The sequence below is a fragment of the Dipodomys spectabilis genome, unplaced genomic scaffold (genome assembly GCF_019054845.1).
Source record: "Dipodomys spectabilis isolate Male_0828 unplaced genomic scaffold, ASM1905484v1 ptg000098l, whole genome shotgun sequence".
Classification (NCBI taxonomy): Eukaryota; Metazoa; Chordata; class Mammalia; order Rodentia; family Heteromyidae; genus Dipodomys; species Dipodomys spectabilis.
In genome coordinates, this window is record NW_024870775.1 from 18,147,530 (window position 1) to 18,165,260 (window position 17,731).

General features: G+C 42.5%; 1 protein-coding gene and 1 non-coding gene across 3 annotated transcripts in view; both read left to right on the plus strand.

The window, feature by feature from the left end:
* Positions 1-17,731, plus strand: part of Iars1 (isoleucyl-tRNA synthetase 1) — a 72,789-nt gene that overhangs the window by 45,001 nt on the left and 10,057 nt on the right. The window contains exons 21-30 of one of the 2 annotated variants that reach the window (XM_042686566.1): positions 1,717-1,808; positions 4,050-4,127; positions 5,621-5,742; positions 6,162-6,264; positions 6,500-6,583; positions 8,403-8,581; positions 9,416-9,524; positions 12,602-12,697; positions 14,384-14,557; positions 16,363-16,468. In XM_042686566.1, coding sequence (XP_042542500.1) covers positions 1,717-1,808; positions 4,050-4,127; positions 5,621-5,742; positions 6,162-6,264; positions 6,500-6,583; positions 8,403-8,581; positions 9,416-9,524; positions 12,602-12,697; positions 14,384-14,557; positions 16,363-16,468 — 1,143 coding nt within the window. Of the gene's footprint in view, positions 1-1,716; positions 1,809-4,049; positions 4,128-5,620; positions 5,743-6,161; positions 6,265-6,499; positions 6,584-8,402; positions 8,582-9,411; positions 9,525-12,601; positions 12,698-14,383; positions 14,558-16,362; positions 16,469-17,731 lie in introns of both variants that reach the window. The other variant, XM_042686565.1, reaches the window with a different exon arrangement.
* Positions 3,212-3,284, plus strand: Trnaa-ugc. The gene has a single exon. It is a non-coding gene; the product is annotated as a tRNA-Ala (tRNA).

Consider the following 17,731-nt stretch of genomic DNA (forward strand, 5'->3'; position numbering starts at 1 on the left):
TTAAGGCATATAGAAAGGTTTGTTTCAGAGGCCTTGGGTACCTTTATGAGGAGACTGGCAACCTCATTTCCCCTACAGAAGAGTAGAGGCTTTCATTGTTAAATACAATAATCCTTGAGCCAGGCACTTGAGCTCACACCTGTAATCCTAGTACTCAGAAGGCTGAAATCTGAGGATTCTGGTTCAAAGCCAGCCTGAGCAAGCAAATCCAAGAGACTCTTAGAATCTCCAGTTAACCAACAAAATGCCAGAACTGGAGTTTTGGCTCAAGTGGTAAAGTACCAACCTTAGTGGAAAAAGCTAAGCAAGAGTATGAGGCCCTGAATTCAAGCCCTTCTAACTGCACAAAAATAAAAAATAAAAATAGTCCCGCTACATAAAAATATAAAAATTGGAATAGCCATAATTATATAGATTTTTTCCCCCATATTTCTGCTAAGTAGCAACATTTAGTTTGGTTTTGTACAAGGTTGGGAAAGTAGATTATATTTGTGATAGACACAGCCTGAGTACAGAAACTATTTTCTCAGATAACTCAGAGTTTCTCGTAAGTAGAAAGGCAGATACCCATCAACACAGTGAGGGCAACAAGTGTGTGATCTCTGTGCACCCCAGGAAAATTAACCTGTCTTTCCTGTACCCTGTTTGACAGCACCCTCTGGTCAGAGCAAGAGACCTGTAGTTAGTCTGCCCACACCCTTCTTCCCACCCCCCAGGACTTGGAGTCTCTAATAATACTACAAGTGTGACAAAATGTGATCACTGCACTAAACATGCATAAAGATCACAATCAAGAGACTGTTGGTTCTATTAATATAATGGAGATGGAAGCCACTACAAGGCTGACTTCTGCCAGGGAACAATGGTGCTGGAAGCATGCCGCCTCTCCCCACACACTCAGGCATTGTACAAGTGGGGGGAAACAGGATTATTGCACCAGGCTCCTGCCATCTTTCATCACCAGTTGCCAATACTTTCATGAAGCTGGATCTGGAAAGTCTGTAACCCAATCTGAGCCAGTCTACCTAGGAATTAGAGTTCACTAGTTACATGAGTGGTTCATATGCAAGAAGGCAAACATACTAAATTTAGAACCCAACCTGGCCAGCATAACCTCCATGCCCATGGCCCTCACATCTGGGAGAACAAGGAGATCCTGTCTCATAGATTTGTGATTGCATCATTTAGTTACTATTGGTGGCCCTAGTTAGCTGCCCATTATGTATGAGGCTCATTTATTCTCTTAAGAGTTGAACCCATGTCAGATACTAGTAGCTTACACCTATAATCTTAGCTATTCAGTAGGTTGAAATCTGAAGGTTAAGACACTCTTTATTTCTAGTTAACCAGCAAAAGCCACAAATGGAGCTTGGCTCAAGTGGTAGAGTACCAGCCTTGAGAGAAAAAACTTAGGTATAACACTCAAGCCAAGTTCAAACTCCAATACCAGCACAAAACAAAACAAAAGAGTTGAACCCTGAACTTCCCAGAATCTTAAGCTTCCAAGAAAGTGAAAAGTGTTTTGCACTCTTGAAATAATTTAGGATATATAGTACATCCTTTATGGATTAGCCATTTGTGTTTCCTTCAGTCTGACTCTCGTTTCCTTAATGCATGAAGACCCTGCGTATTAGAGGCTGCTTGTTCTTTATTGTGTCCATCCCTCCATCCCAAGGCCTGGCCTAGGTTGCTTGAGTTTGATTCTCTTACTTGTAGCTTACAGGCTTTATACTGTAGTGCCTCGCCTGGTCAAGTTTGTGGATACTCTCACCAATTGGTATGTCAGAATGAACCGCAGAAGATTAAAGGTAAGTGCTGTTGGGTAAAGCTAAAAGTGCATGATGTTTGAGAGTTGAAAGAGCATGAGAACAGCCAAAGGGGAGAATAACATTGTCGGAAATTCTGGTTTTGAAGCTTTTTCTTTTCCTTTTATGTTGTATATTAACTGTAGTTATTGCCATTTGATAGGAACCTGTAAGAGTCATTTGCGGGGGGGGAGTCATTTTGTGTATTTTCATACGACAACTGTGGACATGTCATCTTAGGGGAAAAGTGGTGAGTCCCATGTAGAACTGAATAGAGCAAATGTCTTGCAGTTGGATTTCTCAGGTATAGCTGAGGTCTTGAGAGAGGCACTTCCTTGCTTCTACCTCCTAGAGAAACGGTGATTTATCAAGTGTTTGCTGTCCACAAAACTCTTCTTAGCTGTTGGGGATGTAGGATACATGAACACACATACATACATACATACATACATATATGTGTGTGTGTATATATATGTATATATATTTAGGATACATGTATATTTCTGATAGATATGTAATATATATGTATATTATATATTACTATATATTACATATTTATAATTAAGATACATGAGCCCATCTCATTACTTAACTCCATGTAAAATAACAGTGGAAAACCAGGTACAGTAGCTCATTCCTACAATCCCAATTTATGTGAGGAACATAGGTAGAAGGATCTACCAGGCTGGGAGGCCAGCCCTGGACACAAAACACTATCCCAAAAAAATAAATCAAGGGGCCAAACATGGTGATTCATGCCTGTAATCTTAGCTACCCAAGAGGCAGAGATTGAGATAGTATGGTCGTTTGAGGCCAGTTCAGACAAAAAGTTATTAATGATTCATCTTAGTCAACACTGCTAGGAATAGTGGTACTTTGCCTATCATCCTGACTACTTAGGAGGTATAGGTAGAGGTTTGTGATGTGAAGTTGGCCCTAGACAAAAATGTGAGACCCCACCTAAAAAATAACTAAAAGCAAAACAGGGCTGAATGTATGGCTCAAGTGGTAGAGTATTTGCCTAGCAAGTGCAAGGCCCTACATTCACAACCCAGTACTACTTGAAGGGTAAACACACACATATACACACAAGAAAGAAAAGAAAAAACAGCTGTGGGGCTGGGAATGTAGGTTAGTAGTAGAGTTTTTGCCTAGAATGCATGAAGCCCTGGGTTTGATTCCCCAGTACCACATAAACAGAAAAGGCCAGAAGTGGCTCTGAGGCTCAAGTGATAGAGTGCTAGCCTTAAGCAAGAGAAGCTCAGGGAGCTTGATAGGAAATGTACTTATTACCTCTCTGTACAGTATCTTTACAATAAAATATATATATATATAAAAAGCTCAGGGACAGTGCCCAGGCCCTGAGTTCAAGCCCTAAGACTGGTAAGCCCTAAGAAAGCTGTGGGGGTGGGAAGGTGGCTCAGTGGTAGAGCGCTTGCCTTGCATGCAAGAGGCCCTGGGTTCGATTCCTCAGCACCACATAAGCAAAAAGAAAAAAGCCAGAAGTGGTGCTGTGGCTCAAGTGGTAGAGCACTAGCCTTGAGCTGAAGAGCTGAGGGACAGCGCCCATGCCCAAAGTTCAGGCCCCACAACCAGACCCGCCCCCCCCCCCCCCAAAAAAAAGAAAAAAAGCTGAGCACTGATTGGGAGGCTAAGAAAGGAAGGATCTCAGACAATAAAAATCATCTTAATGAAGAGAAGCTGACATATGCCTCATGCCAACAACGTTGGAAAAAAGTAGGTGAATCCTAATCCAAGCCCATACTTTAGCAAGAAACAGACGTATGCCTGCCCCTTCCTATCCTCCCTTCTGACTTTCCTTGAGGCCCTGCAGAACAACTATGGAGCATGACCCCAAGCACTGGTAGTTGCCATTTCTTCTTGCTCTGGTTTCTTGCCTTGCCTGTTGGTTTAGTAGGATTTTTGTGCTGGTCCTGGGGCTTGAACTCAGTGCCTGTGTGCTGTCCCTGATTTTTTTTTTTCTGAAGTCTAGTGCTCTACCACTTGAGCCACAGTTCCATCCACATATGACTTTTTTGATGCTTAATTGTAGATAAAAGTCCACAAACTTGCCTGCCCAAACTAGCTTTGAACCATAATCCTCAGCTCTTAGCCTCCTGATTAGTTAGGGTTGCAGGTGTGAGCCACCAATGCCCACCTTTGTGGGTTGCTTCTTTCTAATAAACATTTGTTTTATGGTAAGTGACTTTTTAGTAGTTGAATGATTGTCTTTTCAATTGCTAGGGTGAAAATGGGTTGGAAGATTGTGTCATGGCCCTGGAGACCTTGTTCAGTGTCCTGCTTTCTCTGTGCAGACTGATGGTGAGATTGCTTGGCCCCTCCTGAACCACTGGGCTGTGGGATACTTGCAGTGCCCTTTGGGTATAGTTCTCTATTCATCTATTTTGTATAGAAGTATTAAAACAGCTCAAACCTAGTTCCTTTTCAAAAATCCCACCAGCTTATACATATCAAATAAGGGCTTAAGAAATACAGATTCCTAATTTCCAGCAATATAGTCACATTCAGACAAGGATCTGTGCTTAGAAAGAAGTGGGTTCCATAATTATAAGTAACCAGAAGATTCCTGAACTTACATATCTAACCATACAAGGATAACATTCTCAACTCAGCATGGTGGGAGGCGGGGCGGGGGGGGGGGGGGGGGGGAGACATGCAAGCCAGGCACATGTGGCTCACCCCTGTAATCCTAGCTACTGATCTGCAGTTTGAAGCCAGCCCAGGTAGAAGAATATCTGTGACTCTTAACCCCAATTATCCACCCTTCCCTCCCCCCCCCCCCCAAAAAAAATGCATGTATAATTGGTGTTTTTTGGTGCCAATACCATGGCTTAAACTCAGGTCCTCAGCCAGCCACTGCCTGTAATCCTAGCTATTCAGGAGGCTAAGATCTGAGGATCGTAGTTTAAAGCCAGCCCAGGCAGGAAAGTCTATGAGACTCCTACCGCCAATATAACCACCAGAAAACTGGAAGTGGTGCTATAGCTCAAGTGGTAGAGCGCTAGCCTTGAGCTAAAGAGCTGAGGGACAGTGCTCAGGCCCAGAGTTTAAGCCCTACAATCTACAAAAAAAACAAATTAAAAAAAAACCCCACTTAGGTCCTGGGTGCCCTTTAGCTTTTTTTTTCTGAAGGCTAGCTCTCTTTTTGATGGTTAATTGGAGGTAAATTTCATAGACTTTCCTGCCCCCAGGTAGCTTCAAACCCTGATCCTCAGATATCAGCCTCCTGAGTAGCAGGGATTACAACTGTGAATCACTGGTGCCTGGCTTGCAAGTAATAGTTTCAACAAGTTCCTGTCAGTCAAACTATTAACAAAGTGAGAAACTAATTCCCTGTATCCTGTTCTGCTATGCCAGTATGATAAAAAGCTGTCTATTAATTCCATAACGTTAACAGGAGAATTTGCCTCATACAAGTCTTGTGCCTTCCATGCCTAACCTCATACACCTGTGCCCTGTGAGGCAGGTAGTATTTTCCCCCAATTACAGATGAGGTTTCTAGGGTTTGACATTCAGTTCTTCACAAATATTGACTTCACTGGTACTTGGTCAGGAGATTCTAGTTTTTAGACATCCAGAAGTCTAGATACATTTGGATCCTCTCACTGTAGCCCTACTACTGTTCTTCTTAAATATGAAGTCATTTCCCTTTCAGAGGGCATGTTTGGTAATCTCACATCTGTGTCTGTGTATCACTGTCATTCTCTAAAATGTTTACTTGCAGTTTCTCAGTATAAATGAGGTCAGCTGGTGATGTCTATATAACTAACATGATGTCCTCTGTCCTCATACAGGCTCCCTATACTCCATTTCTCACTGAATTGATGTACCAGAATCTAAAGATGCTCATAGACCCTGCTTCTGTCCAGGACAAGGATACACTGAGTATTCACTACCTCATGCTGCCACATGTTCGGTAGGAATCAAATAGATAACCTTTATATAGGCCACAAGAAGAGGAGCTGCATATAGGTGCCCAAGCCCTCAGGAAAGGAACACAGACAACAGACCATTCCCTGCTCCAGCCCTTCCATGCACTCATCCCACCAAAGCTATTAGAGCTGCAGGATGCTGCCTGTATTAGCAGGTAGTAGGAGGGATTCTTGGGGGGGAAGGAGAAGGGCAGAGAATAACAGAATCCAAGGGCACCTTGGAAGCTTACTATGTGTCCTCCAAGTCAAGCCCAAGTGATTTCCTTTCCCACATGCTCACCAGGAAACCTAGCCCAACCCATCCATCTCTGGCCTGACCTTTGTTTCATGTGGTGTAGACTGTTGTTTGGGAGTTTCACCTTTTGAGTCTCATCTCTTTTATATTCCTACCTCTACCAATCAGAGAGGAACTGATTGACAAGAAAACTGAGGGTGCCGTTTCTAGAATGCAATCTGTCATTGAACTTGGACGGGTGATCCGGGACCGCAAAACTATTCCAATAAAGGTTTGATTTTTTTTGTTGTTATTGTTTTATAGAGACATAAATGATTATTTCTTAGGAATGCTTTGTTAATATAGAGAACACCCAGCTATGAGTTTTTTTCCCTTTCTACAATGAGAGTAGTTTAGCTTAACAATAACATTAGGACTTGAGTTTCAGATAAACATTTCATATCCCATTTTTCTACCATTTGGAGGACTAGCTGCCTAGTGAACTTTTTTCTCCCTTTTCTTCCTAGTATCCTTTGAAAGAAATTATTGTTATCCATCAAGATCCAGAAGCTCTTAAAGATATCAAGTCTTTGGAGAAGTATATCATTGAGGTAAGGTAAACAATGTGCCTATATTGGTTCATCTTTAAAAAAAAAAAACTTTTTAAGAGGATCATTTCGATATTCTGTGAAGTTTTTATTTTTGCTTTTATTCTGATACTGGGTCTGGAACTCAGACCCTGAATGCTACCCTTAGCTTTTTTTGTTCATGGCTAGCACTCACTGTATGATTCAAGCCACAGCTCTGCTTCTAATTTTTGGTGATAAAAGTCTCATGGACTTAACTGCTCAGACTGGCTTTGAACTACAAGCCTCAAATGTCAGCCTTCTGGCCCAGGCACCTGTGGCTTACACCTGTAATCCTAGCTACTCCGGGGATCTGAGCATCGCAGGTCAAAGCCAGCCTGGGCAGAAAGTCTGTGAGACTCTTATCTCCAATTAACTATCAGAAAACCAGAAGTGGCACTGTGGCCCAAGTGGTAAGCCACTTGCCTGAGCTGAAGAGCTGAGTGACAGTGCCCAGACCCAGAGTTCAAGCCCCACAACTGACAAAAAAAAAAAAATCTCTGCCTCCTGGTAGCTAGGATTGCAAAGGTGAGCCACCAGTGCCTAGCTTGTTTTTTGAGATAGAGTTGCTTCCTGCACCTAGACCAAAATTGTCTTTATTTTGTGCTTTCCACTATAGCTGGAATAACAGATATGTGTCATCATACTCAACTTCCATTGTCATGGAGTATCTTGAATTATTTATGCCCAGTCTGGCATAGAACCTGTCTCCTACTCCCAGCTTTCTAGGCCAGTACCCAGGCCAATAGATCTTGATAAGAGACTTTTTTTTTTTGTTAGTCATAGGGCTTGAACTTGGGCTGGGTGCTGTCCCTGAGCTTTTGATCAGGTTAGTGGTCTAACACTATAAGCCACAACACCACTTCCAGTTTTCTGGTGGTTAATTGGAGATAAGACTCTCATGGATTTTCCTGCCCAGGCTGTCTTTGAACCATGATCCTTAGACCTCAGTCTCCTGAGTAAGTAGGATTACAGGTGTGAACCACTGGCATCTGGTGATGAGACTATACACATACATACACACACACACACACACCATACAACTAAGTGGTTCTTAAGTACATTTATAGAATTACATAGCTATTATCACAAGTTTAGAACATTTTCAAGTATATCTTTTCCCCATAAAATTGACCCTTTGCCAGCTGGGATGTAGCTTAGTAGCAAAGCACTTGACTAGGAAGTGTGAAGCCCTGATTTTGACTTATAACATCAAAAGACATAAAAAAGTCAGCCCTTGGCAGCCATAACTTTTTTCTGCTTCTCAATTTGCCTACTGTGAATGTTTCATATAAATGAAATCACAATTTATATAATCTATTGTCACTGGCTTATTTCACTAGAGGTAGTGTTTTCACCATTTATTTGCATAGTAACATGAATTAGTGCATAATTCCTTTATGGTGCTAAATAATACACCATTGTATGAATATGCCAGGTTGCGTTTACCCATGACAGATGGACTTTGGGGCTGTCTCTGCTTTTTTTTTTTGGGTCCAGTCGTGGGGCCTGAACTTTGGGCCTGGGCGCTGTCCTTCAGCTCTTCAGCTCAAGGCTAGCCCTCTACCACTTGAGCCACAGCACCACTTCCAGCTTTTTTCTTTTTGCTTATGTGGTGCTGAGGAATCGAACCCAGGGCCTCAGGCATGCAAGGCAAGCGCTCTACCACTGAGCCAACTTCCCAGCCCCTGTCTCTGCTTTTTATCTAGTATGAGTCGTGCTGCCGTGGACATTCACAAATACATTTTTGTGTTAAGTGGTTTCATTTCTCACATTTTTATTTTCTCTTTTGTACTACCTCTAGGAATTGAATGTTCGAAAAGTTACACTATCTACTGATAAAAACAAATACGGCATTCGACTAAGGGCAGAACCAGATCACATGGTCCTTGGGAAACGTCTAAAGGGAGCCTTTAAATCAGTGATGATGGCCATCAAGCAGCTGAGCAGTGAGGCGCTGGAAGAGTTCCAGAAGAGTGGTAGGTATCTGCTCACACAGGGCCCATTTAGGTCCAGGCCAAGGGATAATTCATATGGAGGCTTTTGTTACACATGTATCATCACATCCTTTCTATAAATAAAAACTTTTTCCTGTAGCCAGGCTATAGTGGTTCATACTTATAATCTTTAGGAGGCTGAGGTCTAAGAATTGTGCTTTGAAGCCAACCTGGACAGGAAAGTCCATGAGACATTTGTCTTAGTTAGCCACCAAAAAATCCCAAAGTGGAGCTGTTGCTCAAGTGGACAAAAGCTCAGGTACAGCATCCAGGCCCTGAGTTCAAGCCTCAGGATTAGGACACACTCACACAAGATTATTCTTATCATTTACAGAAAAGATAAATATGACCTCTAGCCACCACACACATCCATCTAACAAACAGGTGCCCACCCTATGCCATTGAATATCTAGCATAATTAGTAATAATGTACTGTTAAAATTCAGGCTTCTGAAGCTAAACCAGTGGCTCATACCCATAATATCATCCATTTGAAAGGCAGAGATTACAAATACCTTAGTTCACAGTAAGCCCAGGCGGAAATTAGCAAGACACATCAAACTGGCCATGGTGACACAAGCCTGTCATCCCATGTACCTGGGAGGCTCTAGGTAGGAGGATATGTCAGAAGCCAGCTCCTGGCCCTTAACTTGAAAAAATGAACACACAAAAGGACTGGGTTATATAGGTTAGATGACAGAACATAGGCCCTGAGTTCCACCCCTAATAGCACCAAAAATGGGGTAGGCGTATAATACAGTACCACTGGTAGAGAGGTGCTTGAAGAGGAGCTCATGGTGTCTGCTTTTCCTATAGGGAGCATTGTTGTGGAAGGCCATGAATTACATGAAGAAGACATTCGCCTCATGTATACTTTTGACCAAAGCACAGGTGGGATTGCACAATTTGAAGCACATTCGGATGCTCAGGTATTATACTAATTCCAGACAGTTTTTTTGTTTTGTTTTGTTTTGTTTTTTTGGGTCCAGTCGTGGGGCCTGAACTCTGGGCCTGGGCGCTGTCCCTCAGCTCTTGAGCTCAAGGCTAGCGCTCTACCACTTGAGCCACAGTGCCACTTCCGGATTTTTTCTTTTTGCTTATGTGGTGCTGAGGAATCGAACCCAGGGCCTTGAGCATGCAAGGCAAGTGCTCTACCACTGAGCCACCTCCCCAGCCCCCTAATTCCAGACAGTTTTTACCATGAGATGAGAACATGAGGAAGTGTTTTGCCTTTCCAAACTATTGATAGTTTGTCTCAAGATAAATAAAGCAGTTATTCATTATTTTTTTTTAATTTTATTTTATTTTATTTGAGAACATACTGTACAGAGGGGTTACAATTACATGGGCAGGATAATGCATACATTTCTTACCAAGCATTGCAGCCTCCTCCTTTGTTTACCCTTCACCTCCCTTCCCAGCCTCTCCCCTCCCCCCCACCCAATCAGTTATTCATTTATTACTGGTTCTATTTAACTTCTCTATGATAGGCTTTAATATATGCATTTTTTAAGCAAATGTTTAATCATATGATTTTGCCTTACTAATGATTGTTTTGAGTGTTAGTTTGCACAGTAAACAAATCAGTCCTGGACACACCAAAATAAGCCAGACTGTTAATATTCTCCCTGAGTTATCAGTTAGAAATAAATTCAGAGAAGCCAGTGTTTGAAAATTAGAATTAGTTATTAATTATGGGTGTGAGGAAATGTTCAAGAAAGAGATTGAACAGACTGTTTCAGGTTCTGGAATATTTTTGGTACTGATGGGACACAATGTCTCCCTCCAGTCAGTATGACCAGACATCTCTAAGCAGGAAGGTTACCTGGGTAGGATTTGGTTATTGGTAGAGTCCTGTGCTTACTTGTTATGTGCAGGAGGAAGTGGGAGTGTCTCCATGGATTGAAAGGGAACTTCCTCAAGCCTTTGCACAGAGATTTGAGTTGGATGTGTACAGAATTCCACAAAGGGAGGGAAAAGGCTTTAATCAGCAGTGAAAGCAGGCAGGCCTCCTTAATCACAATATATTCCAGGGACCTCAAAAGTTATCTCTGTTTAAAGAAATTTGTTCAGTGCTCTTTTGAAGCCTTTGAGTTTCTTTTCTCTTTCTTGGAAGTGGCATTGTGGCTCAAGTGGTAGAGCGCTCACCTTGAGCTGAAGAGCTCAGGGACAGTACCCAGGCACAGAGTTCAAGACCAATGACTGACAAAATAAAAAAATATCAGGTTCTTTTTCTTTCTCTTTTGGGGGGCTTGAACTCAAGGCCTAAGCACTTCCCCTGATCTTTATTACTCAAGGCTAGCACTCTACCACTTGAGCCACACCTCCACATCTTGTTTTTTGTTAGTAAACTGGAAGTAAGAGTCCCTTGGATTTGGCTGTCCTGACTGGCTTTGAACCTGAATCTTCAAATACAATTACATTCATGAGCCATCAGCACCCAGTAGCTTTGAATCTCTTTAACAGTTCACATGCTGTAGTAGGCAGGATTTTTGTAATTGCCTTCTATGCCTATGGGAAATGAGATTAAGTTTCTGAATTTGCTAAAAGGATTTGCTCATAGAGTTGTGCCTGATTGACAAAGATTATGTCAATTTGTGTGTCTACCATTATTGGAGTTTAAACTCAGAACCTGGGTACTGTGCCTTAGTTTTTTAGCTCAAGGCTGTCATTCTGCCATTTGAGTTGCTGCTTCACTTCTGATTTTTGGGTGAATATTATTTCAATAATATTCAAAACTAATAGTCAATAATGTTATTTCAGAATATCTGAGATAAAAAAGTAAATAGATTGGCACATAGTAAACATTTTAAACTGAGTCACATAGTAGTCCATTTTAGAATTAATATCTTGAATCATACTGGCGAACCAAAGAATCAGCAGGTTATGGAGCAAGAAAAATTACTAGAAGTTGGCTGCTTTGAGACTTTCAGTTTGTGGTGTGGAAAAGCTCCAGGGGCACATGATGGTCTTCTTTTTTTTTCTTTTTTTTTTTGCCAGTCCTGGGGCTTGAACTCAGGGCCTGGGCACTTCCCCTTACCTTCTTTTACTCAAGGCTAACACTCTACCACTTGAAGCCACAGCGCCACTTCCAGCTTTTTCTTTTTATGTGGTACTGAGGAATTGAACCCAGGGCTTCATGCATGCTAGGCTAGCACTCTACTACTAAGCCACATTTCCAGCCCACCATCTTCTTAATTTTTAGAAGAGTGGGTATTTTCACTGGGCACCAGTAGCTCACACCTGCAATCCTAGCTACTCAGGAGGCTGAGATCTGAGGATCATGGTTCAAAGCTAGCCAGTATAGCAAAGTCTATGAGACTCATCTCCAATTAACCACCAGAAAATCAGAAGTGGTACTGTGGCTCAAAGTAGTAAAATGCTAGCCTTGAGCATAAGAGCTCAGCTCAAGTCTTGAGTTCAAGCCCCTTGACCAACAACAAAAAAGAGTAGTTTTTTTTCATAGACCAAAGACAGTTGTATGCCAAGCTCCGTCTCAGGGCACCTTACAAAGAAGAAACAGCTGTACCTTTTTTCAGAGATGGAGTTAAGCTAGTTACAAAGTACCCGAATAAGATAGAAACAAGATTAATTTTATTTCATTTGCTCAATCAAGTGAATGATGTCACGTTGAGAGCTTTTACTGAACTTAATTTTTTTTTTAATTAGTTTTTGTGTATGTACCAGTACTGGAGCTTGAACTCAGGACCAGGGTACTGTGCCTGAGGTTTTTTTAGCTCAAGGTTAGTGCTCTACCAGTTCAGCTACAGTTGCACTTCTGGATTTTTGGTGATTAATTGGAAAAGAGAGTCTCACAGACTTTCCTGTGCAGGGTTGTTTTTAAACTGTGATCTCAGCCTCTTGAGTAACTAGGATTACAGGCATGGGCCAATGGAGTCTGGCTGAATTTAATTTTAAATAGAATTTTTCTAAATGCTGTTATTTTGTTTGAAAGAAACATCCTTCCATCATCTGATCATCATTGGGTGCATTGTTCCTCCTGCAGGCTTTGGTTCTATTAGATGTCACCCCTGACCAGTCAATGGTGGATGAAGGCATGGCTCGGGAAGTCATCAATCGCATCCAGAAACTTCGCAAGAAGGTCAGCTTGTAATTGAAGAATAAGCTGCTGTTTTTGGATTTGTGTTTGTTTGGTTTGGCGAATGTGTTTGGAGGGCCATGTGGTTAATTGATGATGATGATTCACTGACCTGTAAATGTATTCAGATAGTAATCTGCAGCAAAGATAGGCCACTTCCTCTCTCTTACTTCCTTTCTTACAGACTGAATATGATTTCTTTTGTTTCTCTGACCAAAAGCTTTTGGTCACACTGTGCCTCCTTACAGCCTTTTCAGTTCACTTGGACTTCCACTAAATTGCTTCTGTATAGGTAGCTCTGACCGCTATAGAAGGTAATCGGATTACAGTGGATGCTTTTAAGGAAACCAAAGATAGAGTCAATGTGAGAGGGCTCTGAGCATAGAGGAGAAAGATATTCAGATCTGAACACTGCCTGGAGGCCAAAGGGGGCACCAAACCCCCACTAGGTAAGAGTCAGGAAGTTCTTACTCCAGGAGACATTGATGCTAAGGAGGAGTCACACACATCTTCCCCAAACTGGTGTCTGAGACCTAAGGGTCAGGGTCTAAGGAGGCTACTCCAACAGATAACAGTACTTGTACATCATGTGCCTGCTGAACACCTTGTGACTAGGTTTTCAATCATTCTTTGTTTTAGCATTCATGCTCATGATTAAAAAAATAATAATAATAAAAGATAGCTTCCCTACCTCCAACCCTCAAGACTGGTCAGTAGATCACAAAGCAAACCATATACTATAGTGTAGTTAGTCTTATAGATCACCTGAAGTGGTACAAATACATATGCCTTTCCATGATTCAGCATAGGATCTGTCCTATTGTCTGTATCTTAAGTTTGAAGGGTTTTGTTTTTAAGGGAGTTGTAGTTGTTTTGGCAATACCCATGTTTGAACTTGGCCTCATACTTGTGAGGCATGGGTATTCTACTTTTTGAGTCGTGCCTTCAGCTCTTCTTGCTTTGGTTATTTTTAACCAAACATTTTACCAAAGCTGGCTTGGACCATGTTCCTCCTAATTACACTTCCACTTCCTGCTATAGCTAGAGTAATAAATGCATACCACCACCACCATGCCTAGCCTTATTGGTTGAATCTCAAAAGGAAGGCATTTTGCCCCAGTTGGCCTTCAACCTTAATCCTCCCAATTTTTTTTTTTTCTTTATTGAACACCAGTGCCTGGGCAGTCCCTGAGCTTTTTTAGTTCAAGGCTTGGGCTCTACCGTGTGTGTGGGGGGGTGGGGGGGGGGGTGGCTTGGGCTCTACCGTGTGTGTGTGTGTGTGTGTGTGTGTGTGTGTGTGTGTGTGTGTGTGTGTGTGTGTGTGTGTGTGTGTGTGTCTGAGTGTCTCTCGGTCGTGGGGCTTGAACTCAGTCTGGATGCTGTCCCTCAGCTCTTCAGCTCAAGGCAAGTGCTCTACCACATGAGCCACAGCGCCACTTCTGGTTTTCTGGTGGTTAATTGGAGACAAGAATCTCACGGACTTTCCTGCCCAGGCTGGCTTTGAAGTGCAATCCTCAAATCTCAGTCTCCTGAACAGCTAGGATTGTTGAGTGAGCCACAGGCACCTGGCTTATCCTCCCAATCTTTTAGCCTCCTGTGTAACTAGGATTGCAGGCATGCGCCACTGTGCTCAGTTATACCTTAAGTTATGAATTTAAATTTTTTTAATTTTTCTAAATGCTTTTTCAGTGTAATCTGGTTCCAACTGATGAAGTAACAGTTTATTATAAGGCAAAGTCTGAAGGATACCTGAATAATGTTATTGAAAGCCACACAGAGTTCATATTTGCCACCATAAAGGCTCCTTTGAAGCCATATCCAGTCCCTACATCAGATAAAATCCTTATTCAAGAACAAACACAGGTGAGTTCTGAATGTGCTGGACTACTGAATTTCAGATACGGTCTCACTTTATATGGTTAAATCTGGCTGTTCTAGCCTGCCATATGGATTGATATATTACTCAGTCCTGAAGTATTGCCTGGGTTGTCAAGCATTGAGAGGAAGCAGAACTATTCTTACAACCGTTCTCTTAGGGAAGGTGGCCATTAGAGCATGTGTGATTTGCCAGAAAATAAAATGGCTATATTGGCCTGTTTTGTCTAAAACTAGAAAATTTGGATTTGGGTCATGTTTATTAAAAACAAACAGCTTGAAGTAGTCAGCCTTTTTCTTTTTTTCTTTTTTGCCAGTCCTAGGGCTTGAACTCAGGGCCTGGGCACTGTCTCTGAGAGTCTTTTACTCAAGGCTAGCACTCTACCACTTGAAGCCACAGCCACTTCAGCTTTTTCTGTTTATATGGTACTAAGGAATCCCAGGGCTTCATGCATGCTAGGCAAGCACTCTACCACTAAGCCACATTCCCAGCCCATATTTAGCTTTATGTTAGTAGCTTGTACATAACATTATGATAGCTCTTCCTGTTTTTACATCTAGGTATTTTAGATGTAACTATGAAAATCAGATACCAAGACATGGAAGATAGTGGCCCATAATTCCTAAGTAGGTCATCTCTAGTATATGAGTTGAATAGTAGGACAGTAGAGAACCTAAAGGTGGTTGTCTTCAATGGGATGACATGCATTGTAATTTCATTTTCCATTTTGCATATTGTTTACTTAATTGTGTTATTTTGTGCAGTATTAGAGATTGAACTCAAGGCCTAGGCATTGTGTCTTGGTTTTTTGGTGGTTAATTGGAGTTAAGAATCTCAGACTTGGCCGGGCGCTGGTGGCTCACGCCTGTAATCCTAGCTACTCAGGAGGCTGAGATCTGAGGATCGCGGTTCAAAGCCAGCCCAGGCAGGAGAGACCGTGAGACTCCTATCTCCAATAAACCACCAGAAAACCAGAAGTGGCACTGTAGCTCAAGTGGTAGAGCACTCGCCTTGAGCTGAAGAGCTGAGGGACAGCGCCCAGGCCCAGAGTTCAAGCCCCACGACTGACAAAAAAAAAAAAAAAAAAGAATCTCAGACTTGGGCTGGGAAGGTGGCTCAGTGGTAGAGTGCTTGCCTTACATGCATGAGGCCCTGGGTTTGATTCCTCAGCACCACAGAAGCTTTGCTTCTCCTGGCCTTGAACCAGGATCCTCCAGTCTCAGCCTCCTGAATAACTTAGATTACAGGCATGAGCCACCAGTGTCCTGCTTGTTTCTCTTTTTGGCAATAACCCAGAGCATCAAATGTAAGCAGGGACTTCTTCCACTTGAGCCATACCCCAACCCTTTTTTCTTTTCATTATTCAAGTCTTTTTTCAAGACTTTCTATCCAAGCCTTCTTGGATCACAGTCCTCATATTTATACCTCTCTATTATCTAGGACAATAGGTCTGCTACTGCACCAAGTTTATTAGCTGGAGATAAAGGTCTTGCTATCTTTTTGCTTAGGCTGGCTTCAAACCACAATCCAACGAATCTATAATTCCTAAGTGGCTAGGACTACAGATGTGTGAGCAACCATCAGGCCTAGCTGACTTTTTTTTTCTTTTTTAATGAAATTACATTGCTTATGTAATCAGAAAAAAATTTACATTTTTAAAAAAATAGGATAAATGGAGCAGGAAATGGGGGTGTAAACTATAGCTTTTGACTTTTAATAGCTTTTGTTCATACTGATGTGTTATTTGATGGTGGAGCACAGTGCATTTAATCATTTCCTCTCATGTGCACAGTTAAAGGGATCTGACCTGGAAATTACACTCACTCAAGGATCATCACTGCCTGGTCCTGCTTGTGCCTATGTCAATCTTAACATTTGTGCAAATGGCAATGAACAAGGTAAGAATGAATGGCTTTTCCTCTCAGTAGTAGGGTTTAAATTGAGGCATGTATAATCTTATTTGACTTTTTTTTTCTGGGGGGGGGGGGGTCCGGTCATGGGGCCTGAACTCTGGGCCTGAGCACTGTCCCTCAGCTCTTCAGCTCAAGGCTACCGCTCTACCACTTGAGCCACAGCACCACTTCCAGCTTTTTTCTTTTTGCTTATGTGGTGCTGAGGAATCGAACCCAGGGCCTCATGCATGCAAGGCAAGCGCTCTTATCACTTAAGCCATGTTTCCAGTCTGGCATTTTGCTGGTTAATTTAAGATAGAGTTCATCCAATTTGTCTGCCCAGGCTGGCTTTGAACCATGATTGTCAGATCTCAGCTTCCTGATTAGCTAGGCTTATAGATGTAAGACACTAGCACTCAGCTTATATAGCTTTTCTTTCTTTCTTTCTTTTTAATCTGTGGAAATCTGTCATAAAGAAGTTGTTGAGGGCTGGGAAGGTGACTCAGTGGTAGAGTGCTTGCCTTGCATGCATGAGGCCCTGGGTTCGATTCCTCAGCACCACATAAGCAGTAAAAGCCGGGAGTGGCGCTGTGGCTCAAATGGTAGAGCGCTAGCCTTGAGCTGAAGAGCTAAGGAACAGCACTTAGGCCCAGATCAGGCCCCATGACCGACCCAAAAAAAAGTAGTTGTAGAAATTGGATAACTGGGGCTGGGAAGGTGGCTCAGTGGTAGAGTGCTTGCTTTGCATGCATGAGGCCCTGGGTTCGATATCTCAGCACCACATAAGCAGAAAAGGCCACAAGTGGAGCTGTGGCTCAAGTGGTAGAGTACTAGCGTTTTGCTGAAAAGCTGAGGGACAGCACCCAGGCCCAGAGTTCAGGCCCCATGACTGGCAAAAAAAAAAAAAAGAATAAGGGGCTGGGAAGGTGGCTCAGTGGTAGAGCGCTTGCCTTGCATGCCTGAGACCCTGGGTTCGATTCCTCAGCACCACATAAGCAAAAACAAAAAAGCCAGAAGTGGCTCAAGTGGTAGAGCGCTAGCCTTGAGCTGAAGAGCTGAGGGACAGCGCCCAGGCCCAGAGTTCAGGCCCCATAACCGGACCCAAAAAAAAGACTGTAGCAATAATGAAGCCAAATGCTGTAAGTGTAAGTAAAGACCACATGCTAGGCATTGTTCTCCATTATGATCCATGGTAAAGCATGAGAATGTTTTTGAATTTTTTTGCCAGTTCTGGGACTTGAACTCAAGGCCTGGACACTATCCCTGAGC